Source organism: Anabrus simplex, chromosome 2 (genome assembly GCF_040414725.1).
Source record: "Anabrus simplex isolate iqAnaSimp1 chromosome 2, ASM4041472v1, whole genome shotgun sequence".
NCBI classification, from domain to species: Eukaryota; Metazoa; Arthropoda; class Insecta; order Orthoptera; family Tettigoniidae; genus Anabrus; species Anabrus simplex.
Genome location: NC_090266.1, coordinates 317189703 through 317215370, shown reverse-complemented (window position 1 = coordinate 317215370; position 25668 = coordinate 317189703). Strand labels below are relative to the sequence as shown.

The 25668-nt window shown below is 38.2% G+C and overlaps 1 protein-coding gene across 4 annotated transcripts in view; it reads right to left on the bottom strand.

Annotated features, from left to right (window-relative positions):
• Window positions 1-25668, bottom strand: part of ATPCL (ATP-citrate synthase) — a 498463-nt gene that overhangs the window by 65622 nt on the left and 407173 nt on the right. For all 4 annotated transcript variants that reach the window (XM_067140650.2, XM_067140651.2, XM_067140652.2 and 1 more), the window contains exon 15: window positions 15242-15480. In XM_067140650.2, coding sequence (XP_066996751.2) covers window positions 15242-15480 — 239 coding nt within the window. The remainder of the gene's footprint in view (window positions 1-15241; window positions 15481-25668) is intronic.

Here is a 25668-nt window from a genome sequence, read left to right as displayed (position 1 = left end):
AAACATTCTCTCAGCCTTTCTTTTGTCGAATCAAGTAGGGATTGTTATCAACAGCCTCTCTCTTCATCTCGTCCAAATGGAATTCTACTGTTGCTGACAACAAGAAAGGAGAACATGCAATACCAAAAACAACTCTATTGTGACAAAACACTTTCATCTTTCCTGTACTTTCCTTATCCCACCAAAGAAATCTTAGAAAGTCACAGTCTCTAGGATGGACGCTTATTTGGAGAAATGCCTTCTCTATGTCTGCAGTGACTCAATATCATTTTCTCTGAACTTCAGTAATGAACTAGGAATCAACTCTATAAGGTTAGGTTCTTTCTCAATACAATCATTTAGAGATAGAGATAGGGGCATCACAAATGAGTCTTATCTTGGTGTTACTGTTCTCTTTCAAGACAGGTTGATGTGGTAAATAGTGCCCGCCATTCGCCAGCTCTTCTTTGGGTACCATTTCAATAATTCCTTGCCCGATCCAATCTCGTGAGACGCCATCGTATCCCTCATAATGTCGTTCAGCTTGTAGTTTCTTGGTGACTGCCTCCAATCTGCACTGAGCTATTTCCCTGTTGTCCAGAAGAAACGGATGTTGTTCGCTCCAAGGTAGACACACTTCACATCTGTTGTCTTCATTCAGCCTCACAGTCTCAAGGAAATTCTTCTTAATTCGTTCATTCTTCTCGATAGTAGATTCCTTTTCTGCAGGATCAGTAATTCCAAAAATTTCTAAGTCCCAGATATCAGAAATTTGTGTTTGTTTTGAAAACAACGACGTCACTAACAGTGACACTGCATCTCTTCTAGGTTATTATTTATAATAATTTTTCCCATTAGTGTCTACCCTAGAACAGTCTCAACTAGAACTAGACCACATTTTAGTTGACGTGTCCTTCCAGTAAGCAATTTACCTGCAACATCTGCCCCCAGTAGAATATGTATGGGTGCTCGGTCTTGTACATCTGTAAAACAAATCTTCAGATCCTTCATCTTATCACTCCAAGTACCATTCCTAACATATGGGACATCTTCACAAATTATTTCTTGGTGCAAAACATGGAGTTCCCTGGAATAGTTTTCCTCTAATTTCCTTAAACTTATGTTGTAACAATCATGCTTTGCACAATGTAAGATTTAGTAGACTCGGTATCAAAGATCGCTCGCACTGCTTTTTGTTTACCCTTTCCCATAACAACAACTGGCAGGGTTTGCAAATATACCTCATGAGAACAAGAGACATTAGCCACAGTCTTATCTACATGAGTGGCATCCTCACTAATCGACTTACTTTCTCCTCCAAAATTATTCTTGAAAACACTTTCTTTGTCTTTGTTACCAAGTTTTGTCTTTGTTACCATATTAATACCACATGTTTCCCACCACAAACAATACATCTGATAATGGATTTACAAGCTTTACTTTGATTACTTCTCTTTAAACAATTAAAACAACAGTGCATGTTACTCAAGATTTTCCTTCCTTCCTCTACAGTTATTTGTTGAGCTTTAATGCATTCTGAACTCGAATGAGGTTTAAGACAAGACACACACTCCTCTCTTTTAGAAATATCAGTAGACAACAAAGCAGAAGCACCGGGGACATTTGGTTCAGAGGCTTCTCTTGGTTTTTTGCCTCCCTTAATCTTGTGCCCTTGGGATGTACTAATGTTGAACCCTTTCACTCCTAATGAAATTCTTTCCTCACTAACAACTTCATTTTGGAGAAAAGCCATGAGTTGTTTCAAACGATCTTTGGAGACAGAATCACATCTGAAAGAAGTGTTCCTTTGCCAGGCTCTTAGTAAGTCTTCTGTCAAGGACGATTCAATTAAGGGATATAATATTGCAGTACACTTTTCTGTAGTAACTGCTAAACTTTCCAGAGACCTTGACGCAAGTGTAATAGACTGATATAACTTGAAAGAAATATTATTTAACCATCGGTAAATACGGCAGGTATCGAGCTCAAATTATTATTACTATTATTATGACTTGTGAGGTATGGCTATGAAGTGTTTACATCCATTTGGTATTAATATTACTATTATTTATGTAGTTATGTCATGTACGGATGATACAATCGTATTATTTGAGGCGGTCCATTCCAAAACTCGTCTTATCCATTTTTTTTTTTAAATGAGTTAGAGGTAGCATTGCTTTCTTGGTGATGTTTGTGATAGTTCTATCACAAAATTAAGCACCAAAACTCGCCTTTTCCCATAGAAATCTGTCACCAAACTTAGGCTATTGTTCCATAACTCGCCTTGTCCACGGCGCTTGTCGTTCCAAAACACGCCTTTTACAATCAACCAATAGGAAGGGATAATTTCAGCACGTGACTCACGCTACAATTTACCCGTGTTTTATGCCAGTCTTTCCACTCTTTGAGTTGTTCTTGAACTGTGTTAGTCTTTAATGCAGTTTTGTGCTGTGAACAGAGTGTATTAAGATGACTGAAAATATTGCTCTTGTTGAGGAAGGTAAAGGGAGAAGAAGGAAGAGTGATTCTGATTCATGGAGAAAAACTAAGGAAAAAAAAAAGATAGGTATGCTATGAATGTTACATCCTAATAGATTAGTTGAGAGCTGCTACTTTTAAAATACAGTGAAACCTCATAACATGTTTCTGCAGGGGACAATCTTGTCTTCATTAGTTAATGATTTAACAATTTCTCTTCTACATCTCAACTTTCTTGTCAGAACACTGAAAACACAAACCCATAGGAACAAGATGTTATAGTATTCACAAACTCGACGAGCTTCAAGGTCAAGCTACCTGCTTGTTATCTCGCAAACTTCGTCCGTCCTGTAGCCTAGACAAGAGATCAAGGGAGGTTCACATTCCACAAGGGATGGACAAAGAATGCTTTCAGGGCGATGTAAAATGTTATCATACTAAGCAATAAAACGTATGAGGAAGGAACAAGGTTTCACTGTGATGAGAAGTAGCATATTGTTGTATTATGAAATCTTAAACATCAGCAATTTTGCGATATACAGTACCCTGATGAGAAATCATTCATTTTCATTGCAGGCATGGGCCTACTAGTCCTTCAGACTATCCACAATGTAGTCACAATGGTCCAACCTTCAAATGTCGTAAATTGCGGATGATTGACATTTAGCAGTTTCATGGAAACTTTTATGAATGTAACTGTACCGGGTGGTACACCTCCACGCCGCTAATTCAAACTTTGCGCCAGTTGAAACTCCTCTACTGGAGGAAGTCTGAACTTTATCTACTGCGTAAATTTTCAAGTTTCTCAGAAGATGTCACTACTTGTAAATTTTGAAGTTTCTGAACTGGGTTGTTTTCGATGTATTGTTGTTTTGCCTGTAGTAAGAAGTGTGGACATTCTCTTCCAGATGGCACTACTGAAGAAATACAATTATGCACCCTAGAGCGAAGTGAAAGAACTATGTTTTGAAGAAATTTTGTGTTCATAAGTTTGTTCTTTGTTAAATTTCTTTTAGTTACTGTTTATGTTGGCAATATTAACCCCTTCTTTCCGCCAGGTTTGAATTTAGCCAATCCCGAATTTCTTTAATTAATTTATGACCAATCAGGTGTATCTTCTTCAACTTGGATATGTTGCTTAACCCTAACCAATAAAATTCTTGTGGGAGGGTGTTCTCATTCCTGAAACGCCTTGAACTTTCCACGAGGGTTTATAAACTGCTGATTTTCGGGTCTCCGCGCCACTTCAGTAACATCTATCAGTGCATAAAGTACGTAGCAGGGGGCGGGAAGCGCCTCTTTCTTCGGGCAGCAGTTCGACCACAAGGTAATGGCCGTTTAATAACTTCTTTTCTTGCTAGCTCAGCAGTTTAACTCTCGGGGCAGGTCCGAAGCTTTTCCACCATGTAACTTTTCCCCTAATATGTAAAGACACTCGGTATCAATTCTATCTGTTTAAACTATAAATTGGGATAGAGAGTGCTTAAACCTCTCGAGCTCCCACTCATATTGCTTTGAGGTGAACTTATTTTCTCAACCGTTTCTTCCATTCTAGTGTAATGTAAATTGTTTCCTTCTAAAAGTCACCTCTTTAGTATGGGATTAGCCCTTGCAGTAACGGCCTAGTGCCAAGTTGGTTTTATATAAAGTGTATTAGGAGTGCAAGAACGCCTCCTCTCAAGTTGGTATTTTAGAGGCCATGTAATTAACCTTTCCTTACTTAATAGGCCTCAATAGGTTGGGTATTTTACCCCTGTTTTCATGTCCTTGGAGGACAACTTGAAAGTGGAGTTTGGTGTGGCCTGGGATAGGCTCGTACTTAAGAGCAGGTTGCTCTTTCTAAAAATTTTGTTTTCTGCGCGCCTCGAGGAGGCTTTACTGTGTAATTGGGAGCAAGTGCTCCTGAACATGATTGGGGTCTTCTACCCCTTTGTCGAATCTTGTTTTTTGGGTAAAGTTGGGCTAATTGCTCAAGAATTGTGAGTCCGGGGCTCGAAGCCCAAATCCTGTGAATACTGTAATTGTACATTTGGTGCCTTGCTACTCTGTACCTGCCATTCTTGTTATTTCTTAATCTTGAAAAGAAAATATAACCTTGTTAAATTTTATCTTAACTTTAATTTCGTATTTTGAAACCTGTTCACCCCCGCACCTTCTTTCACCTCTGCTGTTCCACAGATACCTCGGAACAGTAACAATAAGATTCAACAAGATACATTCATTTTAAAGTATCTGAGTAAACAGAAGCCCAAAAGGGAAAGAACTGTCAAGGAGGGAAGTTCAAGAAAAGGTGACAGTGTTCAGTACTATATAAAACTTGCTAATACAGAACAGTTTCACATTCAGGTCTGCCAAAAGACATTCTTAAATGTATTGCATGTCAGGTTCAGAGGATTGCCAGAAATCACTTCACAACAGGGAAACTTCCAACAGAAAAGAGGGGAGGAGCTAGGATCAAACCAGAGTACACTGAAAAGAGGCCCTCCGTGAAACGTTTCATTGAAAGTTTGGAGTGTTGTGAAAGTCACTACTGCCGCGGAAAGTCACCGGTCAGACAGTATCTACCCGGAAATTTAAGCATCGCTAAGCTTTACAAAATGTATAACAACAAATCGCCTGAAGAACTCAGTGTGAAGCGGTGGTTCTTCCGTGAAATTTTTACGTGTTATTACAACATAGGATTCGGAACACCAGTTACTGACGCTTGCTCAAAGTGCATAGAGCTCAAGGAGAAAATTTAACTTGAAAGTTTGAACGTATCACTGAAGAATGATTTAATCTTGGAACTTAGAGTACACAAACTAAGGGCTGCAGCTTTTTTCAAAAAGCTCCAAGAAGAAAGGGACAGCACGGCAATGTTTTCATTTTACTGCCAAAAGAATCTTGTGAATCCAAAAGTTCCAGATCAAATTGCCTATTACAGTCGTCAATTGTACACCTATAATTTTACCATTGTGAGGGGTACCTCATATGCCAAGTCAACAAAGGAGAATGTTTTTACATACACATGGATGGAGCATGAATTCAACAAGGGGTCTAATGAAATGTCATCTGCAGTTTACCATCGGTTATCACAAACTGATTTGTCAAACTTCATAACTAGAGTACATGACTTTGTGCGGATGGCTGCGGAGGACAGAACCACAATTCTGCAACGATTGCAATGTGCTCATATTTCTTGACACACACAGCTCCGACATTATTATCGACAACTTTCCCTTCTAAAATTTGAACAATATAGAAACCTCCACGTGGCAGTATTAATCTTTCGAGTATTAAAAGAGAATATCCCATACTACTTATCTTCACAACTCAATTTCCTATCCTCTTTCCACCAGCATAACACACGCTCTGGCAGTACACTTGCTATCCCTCTCAGCAGGTCAGCAGCATTTAGCCGTTCCTTTGTTGCAAATGGAGCTAGAATATGGAATTCTCTCCCCCACAACATTAGAGCCATAAAATCCTTAAATTCCTTCAAGTTGTCTTGCCGTGAGCATCTCCTCGATGTGTGCCGCCAGGCTGAATGAATCTGGTAGAGTGAATGTGTGTATGAATGTATGTTTACTGTGCTTATGGTATTTAGTGTCAATCAACTTTTAATTTGTAACGATAGTTTTAAGACATGACTAAGAATATTTATAGAGTTTATGTTATTTTGTTTCATATTTTGTTTCTAGTTTGTAATGGTAGTTTTAAGATAAGATTATGAATATTGCTCTCAGATGTACAATGTTAATGAAGTGTGGTTAAGTGTAAGAGAGAACCACGAGTCCTAACTTCGCCAATACAAATAAAGGCATATATATATATGTATATAATATAGAAAGTGTTGAATTGGTCTTTCCTATGACAGGCCACTCATTTCTGCCCTCTGACAGGGTATTTGCTCAAGTCGAGAGAGAGATACGGAAATGCCCTATAATCTGTAATCCAGCAGAATATGAAGACATCTTTAACAAACATGCTTAAGTCTTCAAGTTTTGCAGAGACTGCTCGGTGAACAATTGGAAAAAGGTTGCTGAAAATATGATGAAAAAACCTGCATCTTGGCACTTTAAATTTTCTTCAGTGAAACGATTTGTTATTAACAAAGACTCACTGGGAAATGTCACCCTTAGGGGAGAACCTCATTACAACTCGGACATCGGTTTAGGAAAATCGATAATGAAAAAGGGAAAATGCCTGCAAGATATGCTAATGCCACCTGAATTATTGCCAGGAGTAAACTTGAATCCCGCCAAAGTCAAGTTTGCCTGAAAAGCATTTTGGAATGGATTGGGAAAGGAATGAGTTGCTTTCTTTTTATAAGAATCTTTTCACCTCAATTTCTGTAGATGAAACAAAAAGGTGTATTAGTGTACTGGTGAGTTTTATTACAACATTATATTCTCGATTCTTTCATTTTTCTTGTTTTAAAATAAGTTGTGTGAGGTAATACATTTTGATTTTTTGGATGCTCCAAAACTCGTCTTATCCAAAATACAAATGTAATTTATTGACGTTCTACTAATTATATTTATAATTCTTCAGTAAGACGACCCTATGACATTGGACTTGAACACGTCATAATACATTTAAACAAGTGAGACTTATATTACAAAAATTATAAGTTTTTCGCTTTTTCTGAAAAATCACTTATGGTGGATAAGACGAGTTTTGGAACGAACCGCCTCATTTGTGACGTTATGTCATGAAACGTGCTGCATATATATATATACAGTATATGTTTATATGAGTTTAATTAATGTAAGAACCTGTAATTAATAGTATATAATTTATTATTACCTGTATACATGATGTATAATTCACAGTAACATTGTGCAACACACTGTAACATCCAGAATAATATATCTTTGACACTAATTCATTGTAGAATGTCCTTTACATTATCACTATACTGTTAGGCACTCTAGAATTTACAAGAAGATATGTTGTGTAACAACGTTCTACAAGCCTGGCCAGGCAACATATATATAAGAGGCAGTCTTGATGGTAGAGTTGAGTTAATGTTTAAAAGGAGTCGTTTTGATAAGACGTGTGCAGGAGTCTTGTTTGAAATATGTGAATTGGTTTTTTAGAGTTGGTAGCTGACATGCATTGGTTGCAGTCTCCTTGTGCTTTGCGATAGGCAGTTGTTAAAAATGGTGGTTTGTTGATGTGTGTGTTTAATGTAAAGTTAAGTTGTAAATAAATTAATGTACGCAACCGACAGCATTTTGTGTGCGTCTTTGTGAATACATCAACCTGAGATGTCATTCTAATTTATCATATAAGCTACTAAGTCTTGGTTTTTCTGTGGAATTCACTGCATTAGTTAAAACTACACTTTGGGGAGGGAAAACCATCAAAATGGTATTCAAAAATCTTGTTGATTTAGCCCTACAGTCAAGAATTTATGTCTGCATTCATCAGTTGAATCTTCCTCATCTGCTATTTGATCAACCTCACAATTATCATCTATCATCTGTTCAAATACCAATCCATCTAAATTAGCGATAGTATCATACCTTTCTTGAAGGATTTCTAGTTATACCTGAATTTCTTCTGCGTCTGGTTCACCGTCTTTTAACGATGACATAACCTTGTTGTATACACATGTAAATAACCAACGCTTTACGGTCCTTGCTTTCGTGAGGTTTTCCATCTTCTTTCTTCATGGGAGTCTTCTGTTATTAATGATATCCTGTCATGGTCACCAGGATATGTTAGGTTCACCAATTAAAAGTCACAAACACCCCGTTGAAATGATGTATTTTCACTATTTATTCAGAAGAAAAACAGGCACTTATACAAGTCATCCATTTTTACATTTTCAACAAAACAAAACACCCCCACCCCCCTCTAACCCAGACACCTGGCACCTACTCTACCATATTAAATTAAATTTTAAATATGTTACCAACTCGACACCATCCATACCGTTCACTAATTTCTCCAGATCTTCTGCAGTCTCAGATAAAATAACAATATAATCATCAAATCCTAGGGTTTCGATTTCTTCTCCTTGGATTGTAATTCCCTTCCCAAATTCCTCTTTGATTTCCCTTACTGCCTGTTCTATATAAACATTGAAAAGGACCGGGGACAAACTGCAACTTTGCCTCACTCCTTTCTGGATTGTTGCTTCTTTTTCAAAGCCCTAGATTCTTATCAATGCAGACTGACTTTTTATACAGATTGTATAAAATTCTTTGTTCTCGGTATCTGATCCCAATCACCTTCAGAATCTCAAATAGCTTGGGCCAATCAATATTATATTATTTTATTATATATTTTCTAGATCTACGAACATCATGTATGTGGGCTTGTCTTTCTTAATTCGATCCTCTAAGATCCGACATTATGTCAGGATTGCTTCATGTGCTCCTACATTTCTTCTGAAGTCAAACTGATCTTCTCCCAACTCCATTTCCACTCGTTTTCCCATTCTTCTGTAAATAATACATGTTAAAATTTTGCAGGCATGAGATACTAAACTAATGGTGCGCATGCTATGCGTACCTTCTTGAAAGTAAGAGGTATGCATTTGTTTTCTGCTAGTCTTTCATTTAGGTGTTGCCAACGTGGTAAGCTCTCGCCATAAAAAAACTTACATCCATTGAATAACATCATAAAACTGTCTTGATTCAGGAATAAAGTAAACAATCATCTACAACCACATTAAGAATATGAGCAGCACAGTGTATGAAATCTGCATTTGGAACTAGTAGTCTTATTCTAGCCTGTAGTCCATGACTGGACAGTTAAATCTGCTATGGTAATGGAGTAAAGCATACAGCCAGTGTCTCCACGCCACGTGTTGGGCTGCGGTTAATAGCCTGACTCACTATAAGGACCAATGGCTACGGGCAGAGGAGACCTTATAGAAGGAAAATGGGCCCTCAGTGGAGGAAATGCCACTGAAACCCCACATGAACTGTAGCGTCTGTACTCCAGAGGAGCGGCTACAAAATGTGTCTGTTCTCCATGTTAGGAGCGGCCTACAAGTTTCACCTGGCAGTAGCTCTAAAATGCCTTTGGGAGTGGCGAACACATTGTAATAAAAGCCTATATGATAACAAGTGTACTGAAGCCTCGGAAAGCTCTAGAGCATTCCCCACAAGCGACGTGCAAAATGCTAGGGCGTTCCCAACAAGCAACATGCAGTTCTTGTGATGCTGGGGGAAATGTGAAAAATGGGCAACCAGCAACCAAATACATCAAGATAGCGACCATCAATGTAGGGACACTAACAGGGAAAGTGGAAGAAATTGTAGATTTTATGGTTGACAAAGATATAGCATTGCTGGGAATCAGTGAGACCAAATGGATAGGAAAAGGTGAGAGGAAACTAAAGAAAGTATATACCCTATACTATAGTGGAGGAAGAGAAGCCAAAAATGGTGTAGGTCTCATAATTAGAAAAAGACCTAAACGAATACCTAGAATTGGGGGAAAACATAAATGACAGGTTGATTAAGGTCAGACTGAAACTTGCAAACTGGAGTTACAGACATAATTCAAGGGTATGCTGCACAAACGGGAAATACAGATACAGATCTACAGGAATACCTTGACTATCTGGAAGGCTATGTACAGGACAAACAAGTTGTGATCATAGGAGACATGAATGCCCAAGTAGGTCAGAAAAGAAAAGGAGATGAAGAGATTATAGAACCCTTTGGATATGAGAAGAGAAACAAGGCTGGAGATATTTTGGTAGAATTTTGTAGAAGAAATGAGCTGATCATTGGTAACACTTGGTTTCGAAAAAAACAAAAATAAATAAATAAATAAATAAACAGTCAGAAGATAACAAGATATAGCTGGGATAACAAAATAAAAATTCTGAAAGATTACACTTTGGTCGACAAAGGTAACAGGAAAATGTTGGTAGATGTAACAGCCCTCCCAAGTGAATTCTTTGAAGGAGATCACAGAGTTGTGACGGCTAAGTTAAAGATGGGAAAGATAAGAAAGATGACTGAGATTAGGCAGAGAAAGCTAAGGGTGTGGAAATTTCAGAAGAAATAAATAAATGAAGAGTTTCAGACACATATTAAAACAAGTATACCTAAGGAAGACATCGGAAGGGTCAAAGAAGAACGGGCATACTTTAAAACAGTCATAGTGGAGTCTGCAGAAAAGACCTGTGGAAGAGTATCAGGAAGGAAGAAAGATCAAGAAACTCCCTGGTGGAATGACAGAGTAAAACATATAATTAAACGGAAGAAAAAAGCTTGGAAAAAATGGCTGAGAAACAGAACAACAGAATACAGGCACAGCATGAAGGAGTGCTCCAAGGTGGTTCAGGAAGGGAAAAAGAAATGCTGGCAAAAATTCACTGAATCTCTGCAAGAAGATACAACCGGAAGCAAAAAGATCTTATTCCAGTGGGTAAAAAAAGAAGAAAAACCCAGGTGAAGGTGCTAACTTCATTAAAAATTAACAGGAGGAAGTGATGACACAAAAGCAGGATATAATAGGTGGGGAAAATACTTTGAACAGCTTTACAACGTGCAAAATACCTCGGTACAAGGGGAAATCAGAGAACCAGGTTTAGTGCAGATAGAAGATAAGGAAAACGAGGTGTCCATGGCAGAGATTGAGTGGGCCACTAACAGAATGAAACGAGGCAAGGCAGCTAGAATTGATGAGGTCACCATAGAAATGATAATAGCAGCAGGAGCAATTGGTCTACAGTGGTTGTGTAGACTCTTCAGAGTGATATGGAAAGAAAAGACTGTTCCAAAAGAGTGGACGAAAGGGGTCATTATACCAATTTTCTAGAGAGGAGACGGGAAGCAATGTGAAAATTACAGAGGAGTGACACTGATACCTCATACAGCTAAGTTCTTTGAAAGAATCTTGGATAAACAAATAAGGGGCAGAGTAGAGGGAAAACCGGCAGAACATCAGTATGGATTCAGAAGAGGCAGGTCCACATTTGACCCAATATTTACATTGCATCAAATGATGGGAATATGGAAAGGACATAGTAGTAATGTTTCTAGATATTGAAAAGGCATATGACAGTGTCCCAAGGAATTTGGTATGGAGAACATTGACAGAGGCACAGATTGGGAATGAAACAATGCACATGGTAATAGTATTGTATCAAAATTGCAAAAGCTGTGTTAGAACCAAAGTGGGTCAAACTGAATTGTTCAGAGTTGAGACATTATCATCATGGATAGAATTCTACATGTCTGGGAGAAAATGATGGCCGAGCAAGTAAAATCTATGCTTTTTGCTGATGACAATGTAGTTTGGGGAGATAATGAAGAGGAAGTACAGACACAAGTTGATTTTTGGAATGAGGAGATAATAAATTTTGGAATGAAGATAGTACTGATCACGACGAGAGGTAACAGAAAATCCAGGGGAGTGATAAAAATAGGAAATGAACCTCTTGAAGTAGTGAAAATTTTTAAATATTTGGGTAGAATGATGCCAAAAGATGGATATTCGGATGGAGAAATTGATTTAAGAATACAGCAGTCTGCAAGTTTTTACTAGTGTGTGAGAGACATTGTATGGAACAAAGATGTGGCAATGAAGTACAAGAAGGTCTTATACTTGTCCTATTATAAACCTATACTGACCTATGCTTCAGTAGCCTGGACGCTGACTAAGCGGAACCAAAGTAAGATACAAGCAGTTGAAATGAGGTTCTTGAGGAGCATACAGGGAAAGACAAGACGAGATAGAATACAAAATGAGGAAATAAGGAGAAGTGTGGGAATGTGTAAATTTCAAGAAGAGATTGATATAGCAAAGCTAAAATGGTTTGCACACATGATGAGAATAACAGGATAGAGAATACCAAAGAGAAAATTTATGGATACAGAGACTGCAAAGAGGCCTAGGGGATGGCCTAGAATGAGATGGAGGAGCTCTGTTGTGGACTGTATTGCTGATGATGATGATGATGCTGCTTGTTGTTTAAAGGGGCTAACATCGAGGTCATCGGCCCCTAATGGTACGAAATGAGACGAAATGTTATGACAAATTAAAAGTCCAAAATCCTCCACTGACCAGAATTCAAAGCGTGAGGACAAAGAATGAATGGATGGATGGATTTGAATTTAAAACGATCAGTGGGACTGACTCACAGTGCCTCACATGCACAGAAGCTGGCACAAAACAAAAGTATTATTGACTAAGGGATTGCTTCTATAGCACGATGCTGAATCGATTATGCTTGTAGTCAAAACTGGTCCAAAATCCAGGTCATCGGACCCTCATAATGGTACTTATCGCTAGGAAAGTAGAACCATGCTATTTGCCATTTGGCGGTACTAATCAGAAGTAGCGTAGACTTGCTGTATTCCACACATTATGGTACTATTCCCAGCTAGTGTAATGTGCACATATAACACAGACCTATGGTGTTTCACACATTGCGGCGCTATTTACTGGCAACGCAAACCTATGTTGTTCCTCACATAAGCGGACGAACCACAGGGACCCGAACTATCCCGTGGTATTCCTCACATAGTCGGAACTAAACATAGGCAAGGCAGAACCATGGTGTCGCTCATCCCATGGTGTTGCTCATATAGGGGTACGAATCACAGGTACTGTAAGACCCTCATTCCTGATTCACACATTGTCGCTACTAATCAAAAACCAATTGCGTACCTAACATAGTGGTACCACATGCACGTAAATGCAACCCATGGTGTTCCCTGCGTGATGGTACTAATTACAAGTAGTCTCATGGTTCTAATTTGATCATACCTTGGTCGCCCCTTTTAGTCGCTTCTTACGACAGACAGGGAATACTACAGGTATATTCTACATGTGTGTCCCTCACCCGCAGGGGGTAGTGTGTTTGATCCGCGAGAGGTATTTTATTTCCCTCAAGTCTACCGGCAAGCCGGTTAGGACCCCCCTATCCACCACCTGGGAACTGGGGTCGGGAAAAAACTGACTGAGAGGGACCAGAGACATGTTTCACAGCTTGTGAATTAAATTCGCTTCCAAACCACATAGGCATTGCTGCAGTCAGTGAATGAAGGTCCACCCGAACCTGTTAGCGGGAAATCATTGCGACTGGAACTGCATGCAATGAACATTTGGAGTCGGTCAACACACGAGAGGCCATTGCTCACACTGGCACATAAAGCTGCACATCTTCAATGGGCTAGAAATCACTGAACGTGGACAGTACACTGGCGGAATGTAATGCGCTCTGACGAAACACATTTTTGCTTGTATTCCAATGACGCACGTCGTCGAGAGCACCGAAGGCTAAATGAAGCATTTCAACCTGGATGTGTGCAAGGTCAGGTTCAAGCTAGAGGTGGGCCTGTGATATTTTGGGGTGTTTTTCGTATAATAGATTGAGGTCACTGAGTCACTGAGGTGACCACTAACATGATCCAGCATGTTTATATACACATTCTGGATGATCAGGTGTTGCCCTTCAGTCAACATCTGCATGACAAGTATGCTATCGATACACGATTTTTCAAGATGATAACAGAAGTTCATTGGATGCATATGTGACTGGTTTCATGAAACCATTGAAAATCTGTGGGACAGATTGGAACAGCAGTTAAAACGCCGACATCAGCGTCCCCGCAATTTGGTGGAATTGCGCGATCAAATCCTCAGCGTGTACCTTAACCTGGATGCGACTACCTGCACAAGCTTGTGGACTCACTTCCTAACCAAATCCAGGCAGTTATCAAGACCAGAGGTGGAGTTACACAGTATTAAATGATGCTTGTAAAGATTTCTCCTGGGGTGACTATTGTTTTGTCTGGGAAGCTCATAATATTCAGATATCAGATTAATTTAGATTGTAATATTGTGATATATTTTCATGAACAACAATAAAATGTTTTCCATCCTATAGTGTGCTCAGGATTAGTATGTATTAGTTAATATATATAGTCAATAGTAATATTCAGATTTACAGTATAACAATTTATTTACATAGTAATATATTACAAGGTATTGCCATTCAGAGCCCAGCTCTTGGCTGAATAGTCAGTGTAGTAGGTAACTTTTGGTTCAGAGGGACCTGGGCTCAATTACCGGCCAGGCTGATGATTTTAACTGTATATGGTTAATTTCTCTAGCTCAGGGACTGGGTGTCTGTATTCATCTTAATACACACTATCTCATATGAGCACAACAAACCAGCACAGAAACGCGCAATAATTAAGACATCCTTCCATTTAGGGTTGGTGTCAGGAAAGGCATCTGGCCATAAAACTGAACCAAATCCACACTAGAAGTGCTGACCCCAAAGGAACTGAGAAGGTCCAGAAGTTCATCACTTCTGAATGAATACATAGGAGGTATTGTAAATATACATTCTACCTCACACTTTTACTATTCAATTAATTGTATTTGATTTCAGTAATTTCAGTAATGTGTTAAAAAAACACACAATGTTTTAAAAAGTTGGCTTTTTTACTCCAACATACAGGTAAAATATTTTCTTTAAACACTGAGAAAAGTAATTTCTTCAAGGTCAGTGTCCATTACATAATAATAACAATTACAACAAATTATACCAACTTCACTCAAGACTTTTACATTCAACGATTTTCACTACTCATTTGTGTTCTCTCAGCTTTGTGCATCTAACATATGCAGCAGCATCTCTTAATCCACACATCTATGTAAAACACCCAAAATGCCAAAAATGTTGATGCAAGGTATTGTTTTGATGATGCTTGTTGTTTACAGGGGCCTAACATCTAAGGTCATCGGCCCCAGGTATTGTTTTGACACCATCAGTATACTAATAAACACCTATCTCCACCACATAAAAAAGACTTACCCTCGCCCAGGAGTAGTCCATTGGAACTGTCGGAGGGGGGACTTCAGGAGCTGGAATGATAACCCCGCTCTCGACCAAAGATGTGTACACTTCTCCAATCACGTCACCAAGAGAATCGAACGAATGAGGAACGTGGGCTCCTGCTGCACTCAAAGCTTTATTTTTGGCAACCGCTGTCTCTCGATCGGTATTTGCACATGATCCAGCATGGCCAAACTGAACCTCAGATGTGAACATTCCTGCAAATCCAATGAACAGTCAACAGTCTAAGTTACCATAAGGTTTAGTAAACAGAGTTAATACTACGAACACAATAAGTTTCATACATACACCAGGAACGGCCACAAATAAGTGTACAAAATGTACATGATTGTATCTTTTTTTTTCCTTTCATATTTGTTCTGTTTCTCCTTTATATTGCTATTCTTCTGTGTTCCATCGTGTCAAAAGCAAGAAAAGATTTATATTTGTGGGAAAAGCACGTAAAGAACAGTGGGATGCGTCATGACAAATTGAGGGCAATAGCAAGTACCGTACTGTCAGAAAAAAAAAAATTGATTTTGCCAATCAAAATAATTAAATAATTCATGATGTGACCAACCAACAATGGGCTAGGTGAGGTGTTCATGAATAATAATGTGCGGAGTTTAAAGCATGCCTCACATGGGTACGTAACTTTAAGAAGCGCAATGGAATTGTGTCATGGAAAATAACATCTGTATCGACGAAAAATCAGACCAACAAAGAAGTATAAATGATGGCAGCAGCAGAAATATTCGTAGAAGAAGTTAAATCTGTTATAGAGTTCTATGGGCCTGAAAACATGTGTAACAGTGATCAGAGTGGGTTCAGCCTGGAGATGTGTATGGGAAGGACATTGACTTTCAAAGCGGAAAAATCGGTTACCACCATAGTGCAATCTGTGGTGTACTCCACGCACAGTTACACCATAATGACGCGAGTTACCGCAAGTGGTGAACTTGTGGGGCCATTATGCATCACTTCAAGAGAGTCGAAAGGTGGGTTTCATAAGACGGTGAAAAAGAACATGTTTTTGCATGAAAATATTCATGTTGGTTGCACTAAATCCGGAAAAATGGAATTTATACAAGTGAATGAATGGTTTAATAGTGTATTCAAGCAAAATACACCGTCCGGTAAAGTTGCACTCAATCAGGATTTCTCTTCCGGACATACATCTACGCTAAATGAAGATACCTTACAGCTGATGATGATCCCTCCTGGTGCCACAGCTTACTGTCAACCATTTGATGTATACAAGTTTAGAGTATGGAATGGCTTTGTCAGAAGATTATCTGACACTTCGATTATTGAATTTGGGTATCATTTTGGCACAGAGGAACACCATCTCAAAAATTCAAGCTCCGACATACCACCAACTGTCATCTCCTCATTGTCGTCCCACATGGCAATACGCCTGGCACCGAAGCCAGTACTTGTCCAAAATCCTGGGACCCTTTGAGCATCCTGTGCAATATTGCTTTGACAGTGGTGACTTAAAATGTTCCACTTGCCCGAATCCTGGTTTTGTTAAGCGTGGTTGGTGCAGAACCGCTATGTACTTTCTACATTTCTAACATGAGCATCGCTGTTGAAGAAACTATATGGAGTAACTTGCTTTTGTGTGTAACTTTCCTTGTTATACTAATTAACCTTTATTTTCACCATAACAATCTTATTCTATTGCCTTTATTGACACCACAATCAATGCAGGAATTAAATTATTTCTCTTAATGCCGCTACATCATCCTCGCGATGTGCTACGCCATTACTAACAGAACAAGAAAGAAGGTAAGTGGCGCGGTCCCTCGAGTGAACCCAGCACATGCCGCAGTCCTGTGTAGCCAAGCGTGTGAACATGTGAACTTTACCACTTTCTGTAAGTCGTATAAGTTAATTTCCGCAAGAAATATTTTGGCCATTGTGTTATTCTTGGCATAATTAACGTGTGTGCAAAATTTATGTAACATCCATGATTCCCCGGTACACACCCTTCAATTGTAGGTCTTGAATACAATACTAGTTTACTTCCTTCCTAAACACAGTAGAAGTACGCTATAGTGAGTACAGTACATAATGAGAGCCCTGTTATAACATCAGTTTTTGTCTGCCCGTTCAAACTTCCTATGTTAAACTGTGTGTTATCCTTTGGTTACAGCAAGAGCCCTATCACTGATGCATCCATCATTACTAGAGCCCGAAAGTTAGGCATTTATTTTTGGTTAAAATAGGCAGGCAAAAAGGCACTTGAAATACTGAAAATAGGCAGTACTGAAATTAAAATAGGCATTTATTAGGAGTGAAAGCAAAGAGGAATCTCACTCATTATTAATGAAAATATGTATTTTAAATACTCATTCATTTCTTTATTATCAATTTATCACATAATTAGTGTACTTACTCTTACTTTCCTTGGTTACAAGCAACAACAAGGTGCTTTTTCAATGTATCAACTGTCATAGACGCTTGTCAGAAAGAATGTTTTTCATCATGGAAAAGGAACGTTCTACTTCCACTGAAGTGATTGGCACAAATTTGAAACAAGCTATGTCGGAAGGACACATGCCAGTTAAAACAGAACTTTCACCTTTCAGAACACCACAAATGTTCTTCATTTTTTCAATGTCCACATTAGCACTGAGAACACGTTTACACTTTTCACTAACACTGCTTCCTCTTTCTCCTGGTGCTTGCAGTAGTTGATTTACTGCATCTTCAAAATTCACCATAGATGATACCAGCGAATCATCTCTTTTCTCCAACCTCAATATTGCTTCCAGTATCACACTACAATGTGCTATTATAAATGCCAGATCATTGCTCAGATGGTCCAACAACTTTTTTACCTCGCGAACTGAAGCAACTTTGTCTACTGATACGGCATGAAGTACCTCACGTATCTTGTCCAAATTGTTGCTGTAATATATGACTGCTGAGATTCAGGTTCCACATCTGGTGAGAACTGGCTGTGGAGGTAAAGGGAGCTCTGGTGCCACATCCTTGAAAACCCGGATTCGGGAGGGTGATTTTAGGAAGATTTTCTTGGTATTCGAAACTAACTTATCAACGTGAGGATACAAACTTCTTATCTCTTCAGCAATTCTGTGCACTCCATGGGCTAGACATGTGAGGTGGAGCATTTTAGGAAAGAGAACTTTCAAGGCTGTAGCTGCTGTTTTCATATAAGGTGCCGCATCTGTGACAAAAAGTAGGACGTCACTAATATTAATGAATTTGTGAACAACTGTGCCACTGTGGAACCATTTACTCTCCCCCATCTCTTCTGTCGTCAAAAGAAATACTGATGATAGGTCAGTTTGCTTCGCTTCCATAGTTCCAATGATGACGTTGGCCATGTAATGTCCCATTGCATCCGTAGTTTCATCAATGGAGATCCAGATCTTCTTTTCTGCAACTTTGCTTCGAATCCTCTGCAGGGTCTCTTCAAAGGAGATATTCAAATACGTTTTTCTTAATGTGGATTTTGACGGAACTTCTTCTTTAGTGTACTTCTGCAGAAACGTCCTGAGGGATTGATTTACCAGTTTCCAGAACAGAATTCCAGAGTCCAAGAAAGCTTTACATAGATCCAGGGAAAACTGAGATTGCCTGCTGGATGTTGTAACTGCTGTTGATATTAAATTGTTCCTAGGGCCAACAATATTTAACCTAGACTTATGTTTCGTTGTTGCGAAATGTTGAGTTATAAAGTATTTTTTTCGTGATTAATAGATTTTTCACAGATTTTGCAAAAGAGTATAGTTCCATCAGTAGAAAGTGTATCCGAACCAAATTCGCGAACATAGCCTTGTAATTTACCACGCAATGATGAAAATTTTGGCATGATAAATAAGTCACCGTGAACACCCGAGTTGCCTTTAACAAGTTCAACAGTAGACTAACAGCTTATTTTATGTTTGACCTGTTAGTCAGAAGTGATTTCCTCCCTTCCTCTGCATTATGTTATCATTTCGAAATCGGGAATACCAGGTAATTACGCATTGTCACAGCAAAAGGGGTGTGAGGAAGGAGAAGAGATGTACTTCCCTCATCCTGTCTCTTTCCTGGTATTCATTATGCTTGTGCATTCCTTTCACTAATGAACGTTCTGCTATTTACAGAGGTTAAATGAATGGGTTGAGAAAATAAGCTTTCGAATGCTGAAAACAAATAAACGATTTACAGGGAAAAATATTCTAAATAGATATTTGTGACGGCAATATGTAATTTAATTTGTGCAACCTTTTCTGTCTTCGATGTACGGAAATTCATTATGTACTTTTTTAAATGTGTAAATCGCTGAAAAAAATTGCATAACGATCAAGAAAGGCAAAAAAAGGCTTTAAATCTTAAAATAGGCAATGAAAGCCAAAATAGGCAAAAAAGACAAAATAAAAATTGTCTCTACACTTCCTAAATGCAAGAAAACATATTCATCTCTATCTGATTCTTCAACATATTTGTCAGATAAAAAAGGCATTTTGCCTAACTTCCATTACCAATATTTATGCATTCAGCCATTACATTACATATGATTGATCATCTTCGGTATCGTTTCCTCCCTATGTCCACTAGCGAGCTCTCTCGTCGGCATTCGAAGGCGATGTCGGAGTTGATTAGTAATATCCGTCGATTGCTGTTCCGTTAAAAAAAAAAAAAAAAACGAAAGACGAGAACATGTTTTCGTAATAAATGCGTAAATAACGTGTCCAATAGCAGTTGTTTACAAGTTAAAAATAGAGGCTGAAGTAAACAATCACTTAATTTTAATGCTAAATACTGCAATTAAGTAAGAATGTGATACACCTCAAGATATGGCAGAGCGAATCGCTGAATTCAGCGGTTGGATTAATTTTTTTTTGCATCTGGATAAATTTTGTTAAGGTTATTCCCATGTAAATTTATGGTGAGAAGGTTATCACTTTTCTACTGACGCATGATATGTTGCTTTCATGGTACCTACGTGGTTAGGTTAGGTGCTGCTGTTTGAATTAGAAAACTGAAGTGTTTGCCAAAAAATGCGACCTTTGGTTGCATTTTCTCGCTACATGCACTTGTGAATTCTCACGCCGACATTCAAAGGTGATGTTGGAGTCGATTAGTAATACCCATCAACTGCTGTTCCGCAAAGAAAACTAAAAGTGAAAGAGGAGAACATGTTCTCGTAACAAATACGTACCGAGCGAGTTGACCGTGTGGTTAGGGGCGTGCAGCTGTGAACCTGCATTCAGGAGATAGTGTGCTCAAACCCCAATGCCAGCAGCCCTGAAGATGGTTTTCGTGGTTTCCCATTTTCACACCAGGCAAATGCTGGGGCTGTACCTTAATTAAGGTCATGGCCGCTTCCTTTCCACTCCTAACCCTTTCCTATCCCATCGTTGCCATAAGACCTATTTGTGTCGGTGCAACGTAAAGCCAATTATTGTTAACAAACACGTAAATAACGTAGTTGATAGCAGTTGTCAATAATAATAATAATAATAATAATAATGTTATTGATTTTACATCCCACTAACTACATTTTTCATGGTTTTGAGACACACCGAAGTGCCGGTACTTTGTCCTCCAGGAGTTCTTTTACGTGCCAGTAAATCTACCGACATGAGGTTGACGTATTTTAGCACCTTCAAATACTACCAGAGAATCGAACCTGCCAAGTTAGGGTCAGAAGGCCAGCACCTCAACTGCCACTCAGCCCTCCTTGTGCTCAGGCAGCTAGGACTATACAATCCACCGGTGGTCTCTCACTAGAAATAAATGCTAAGTAAATGACTACTTAATTTTAATACTCTACACTGAAATTAAGTAAGAATGTGATACATCTCAAGATATGGCAGAGCGCATCACTTATTTCAGAGGTCAGTTTATATTTTCTAACGTCTGATTAAATTTCGGAGAGGCTATTCCCATGTAAATTTAGAGCGAGCATGTTATCATTTATCTTCTGGTGCTTGGAATATATTTTCATGATACATATAGTACAGTTAAGTTAAGTGACGCTGTTTGAATAAGAAAACGGAAACATTTGCCATAAAATGTGATCGTACATCAAACCGTATCATTTTCTCGCTATGTACACTTGTGAGCTCTCCCGTCGACATTCGAAGGCGATGTTGGAGTTGATTAGTAATTTCCATCGACTGCTGTTCCCTAAAAGAAAATTTGAAGTGAAAGAGGATAACACGTTTTCGTAATAAATGCGTAAATGACGTGGCCGATAGCAGTTGTTAACTCAGAAATAAAGACTGAAGTAAACTATAGCTTAATTTCAATGTTATATTCTGAAATTAAGTAAGAATGTGATACATCATGATACGGCAGAGTATATAATTGATTTAAGAGGATAGTTTATATTTTCTCGTGTCTAGTTAAATTTTGGAAAGGCTATTCTCAAAATCGCAAATATATATATATATATATACACAGAGTGGCCCACTTAAACCTTTCACCGCAGATATATCTGGAACAACAAGAGATATTGAAAAATTACTTTCACGGGCATGAAGGCAGGGAAGGGGCCGATTAAAGTAAATATTATGAGCCAGTCTAAAATGTAGGAAAATAGTATTTTCAACATCAACTTACGGTTTTTTAAATGGACACCCTGTATTATTTCGTAAGCAATCGTTAATATGAAAAATCACATAAGTAATGGCGTTTGTTTCATTGCAATAGGTCAATTACATCCCGAGATATTGCAACGTGAAGTTGACGCTTGAGATAAACGAAACGCACAGCAGTTGCACATCCCGAGATTCCAGCACGAATCTCATGGTCCTCTTACTCGCGATATGATTGCCGTACTACAATGCGACAGGCACTATACTTAATGCTATTTGCACTGCTATCAAGAGGGATGAAAATAAGAGAAATTCGTTACAGTAACTTCGCTGTATGAATTATGTACATTCTGAAGTAGTACAGTACAGGAACTGCAATGTACTGTGTAGGTAAATAAAACACGCAAGAGAGAAACCGTTATTTACATATCCTTTTGCTGTGGCAGGAAACCCTTCACTTATTTTCATCCCTCTTGATAACAGTGCAAATAGCATTAAGTACAGTGCCTGTCGCATCATAGTACGGCAATCATATCGCGAGTAAGAGGACCGTGAGTTTCGCGCTTGACTCTCGGGACGTGCAACTGCTGCGCGTTTCGTTTATCTCAAGCGTCAACTTCACGTTGGAAGATCTCGGGATGTAATTGACCTATTGTGATGAAACAAACACTATTACTTATGTGATTTTTCATGATAACGATTGTGCATGAAATAATACAGGTTGTCCATTTAAACAAACGTAAGTTGAAGTTGAAAATACTAATTTCCTACGTTTTTGACTGGCTCATATTATTTACTTTAATTAGCCCCTTCCCTGCCTTCATGCCGGTGAAAGTCATTTTTCAATATATCTTGTTGTTCCAGATATATCTACGGTGAAAGGTTTAAGTGGACCACCCTGTATATATATATATATATACACATTGAAAACTTTAAGGTCCTTTCGCAGGATACCTACCTTCCTTACCTCTTAGAAAATTGGCATGAGATCTTTCTCTTGGGTCGTCTAGGGTTCTTCGTCACTTGCTTAGGTAAGAGGCGGGTTTCAGTAACTTAATCTATCTACTAAATGAGAGGAATCGAATCAAAGAAAATTGGTGTTTATTTAAAAAATTTAAATGAAGTCGAAGACACACATGACATTTTAACAACGAACTCAGTCTTGTCCGTAAAACAAATAATAACAATAATAATGCTGATGAGAGATACTGGCTTCGGAGACCTTAACTCAACTGCCTGAGGGGCATCCTTACTAGAAACCACTGTCTTAAATTAAGAGTGAAATAAAGAAAGTTTGGAGATAGCTAAGATCAGCCTCCATGTGAGACTGCATGTACCATCATAATGATTTGTGATGATCCAGCCCCCGTAGCATGAGCTCTTGGTATAATTAAGGCAGTCCAATCTGTATGTGCCACACAGTGGTTGTACGGCATGGACCCTTAATTGATTCGATGTGACCTGCGACTGTGTCATGGACTGATATCAAACTTTGTAATCTATGTTAGAGTCATTGTGGATGATGACCGCAAGGAAATGATGCTATAATGGCAGATGGCCCTAATCTAAGTCACTGAAGTTGATGAGCCCATGACCATCCAAATTTCTAAGCTGAAGGCTGAACACAATTACGTCACAGTAGCTGATGACCAAGGTTTCCACTTTAATAAATCCCCAGCACATCTGATGCTCAACAAATCAAAATCAAAAATGATAATAATAACAACAACAACAACATACGCTCACAACACTTGTGGCAGTGAAGTCCTTTGCCATCGGACATATCCCCTTAATCGTTACATTAACAAGTTGAGATTTCCCAGCAAAATAAACTAAGATTTCCAGAATACATTTTTAAGTCACTTGGTTTTAAGTTAATTCTCAAAATATGACTTCATTGAATTTAATGAATAGAATAATCTCATAATCCTAATTAACAACAAATTCTATATGCTCAGACAAATGGTTTCTTCAAAAATCCCTAATTATTTCAATTACAGTATTTGTGCTGTTTATTTCTCGTATTTTCTTCATTGCTGCTGAAAATGCGATACATTTTATAGTCTCCAGTACTATTTATTTATTTCATGATGTCACTCAACAAGCTTACATTAAAACTAACAATTATTAAGAAACTAGCTTGGATAATCCTAACATTAAATCCTACAATCTGCATAAATTAATGCACAACTTAAAATAACAAATCCTGGTCACGTCGCTTTGTGACATTAAAACATAAGACTTTGTACAACCCTTGAATAATATCAGACAACAATCACTACAACTTCTCAAATTTTGACATCCCTGAAAATGGTTATATTCAACCATATAGTCTCATTTCCGTCGCTTCAAAAATAAATTCAAATCTTTATTAAAACGAGTCTCTTCTAAAGAATGAAATCTGGTTCCAAACATTTCAATACACTATAAATTCAAATTACAGTTAGTTCCTTTCAAGTAGCGAGCTCAATCGACTCACAGCTGGCTGGGTAATGGGACACAAATCTCCCCTCTGTTATTGCAAGATGACACACATGGCTGCTGGTCGTGTTTTAACTGGCATTTAATGAAACAACAAACTCAGTCTCGCTAGAAATTCACATAAAATATAATTCTTGACCCACATAGATTATGCAAAGAGATTTAATTTAAGACATCACTCAAATATCCTCATCCATCACGGTCTACAGTTTCACGTGGAATCCTAATTATGAACTGATCCTATTCCCATCTCAATAAATTAACCAAAATAACTCCTCGGGTTTCCTACACTGTCCCGGCATCAACACTACAGGATTTCAACAAACTGATCCACAATCCTTCATTACCTCTCATTTCACAAGACTTGAAACGCATGCTCGACACAAAAATCTCGACACGACACTAATACGGAATATCTCTCTTGGGTGATCCACAACGCTGTTACACAAACACTCTGTGACAAATAACCATCTCTTCCCGCATATCAGAGCTAAATATTTCCAAAATCGAAACTCACAATCTTGACTTACAAAAATTTTACTGTTAATTTTTCCTCTCATTAATTCTACACAGATTTCAACAGACTTTGGAATAGCAATCCCTGTAACAAAATTTTATCGATCTCGCCTCGTAACTTCCCTTCAATAAAATTTACATTGCTTAACACAACGGTGTGCCTTCACGCCAGCTCTAAATGAATAATCACGGATTAAGCTCACATTAATTTTGTCTTTACATCGAACAGAATTTTACGATAAATTAATATCTTAACTTTGACAAACCATAAAATGTAGAAAATAAACGTACGGAAATGATACTTTACTTTACACATTAAATTTGTTTCTCAACCATAACATCTACTACTGTACAACACTTCACACGCTAGTTTCGCGACTTTCCTATTATCAAGGGTTATGAACTTCATGTTGTTGGTCTGTATTGAACTGAGATAACATATCAATTATGCACAGGAGAGTTCTCCACCTATTCAATACTAAGTTGTATTTACAATGTTATTTACATTACATGGGACTAGTTTCAACCCTACTCGGGGTCATCATCAGCCATATTAAACATACACAATATTTGGCGAAATCCTAAAACATGTTTCTAAGCAGTAAGAAACTTATGAATATATAATTTACAATACGAAGTGTGGTTGAATTAGGCAAGGGCTATGGCGGTCAAAATGTTGCAAATGAAAATGAAATATTACGTGTGATGTAGGTAAGTAATAAATAATACAAGTACACTAAACAAGCTAAAAAGACTGGAATAAAAGTATAAATGAGGTGATCTGTGTTGTTGGTTAAAATTTTTTTGTATGATTATAGACTCGTGGAATTCAGTAGGTCCTGGTAATAC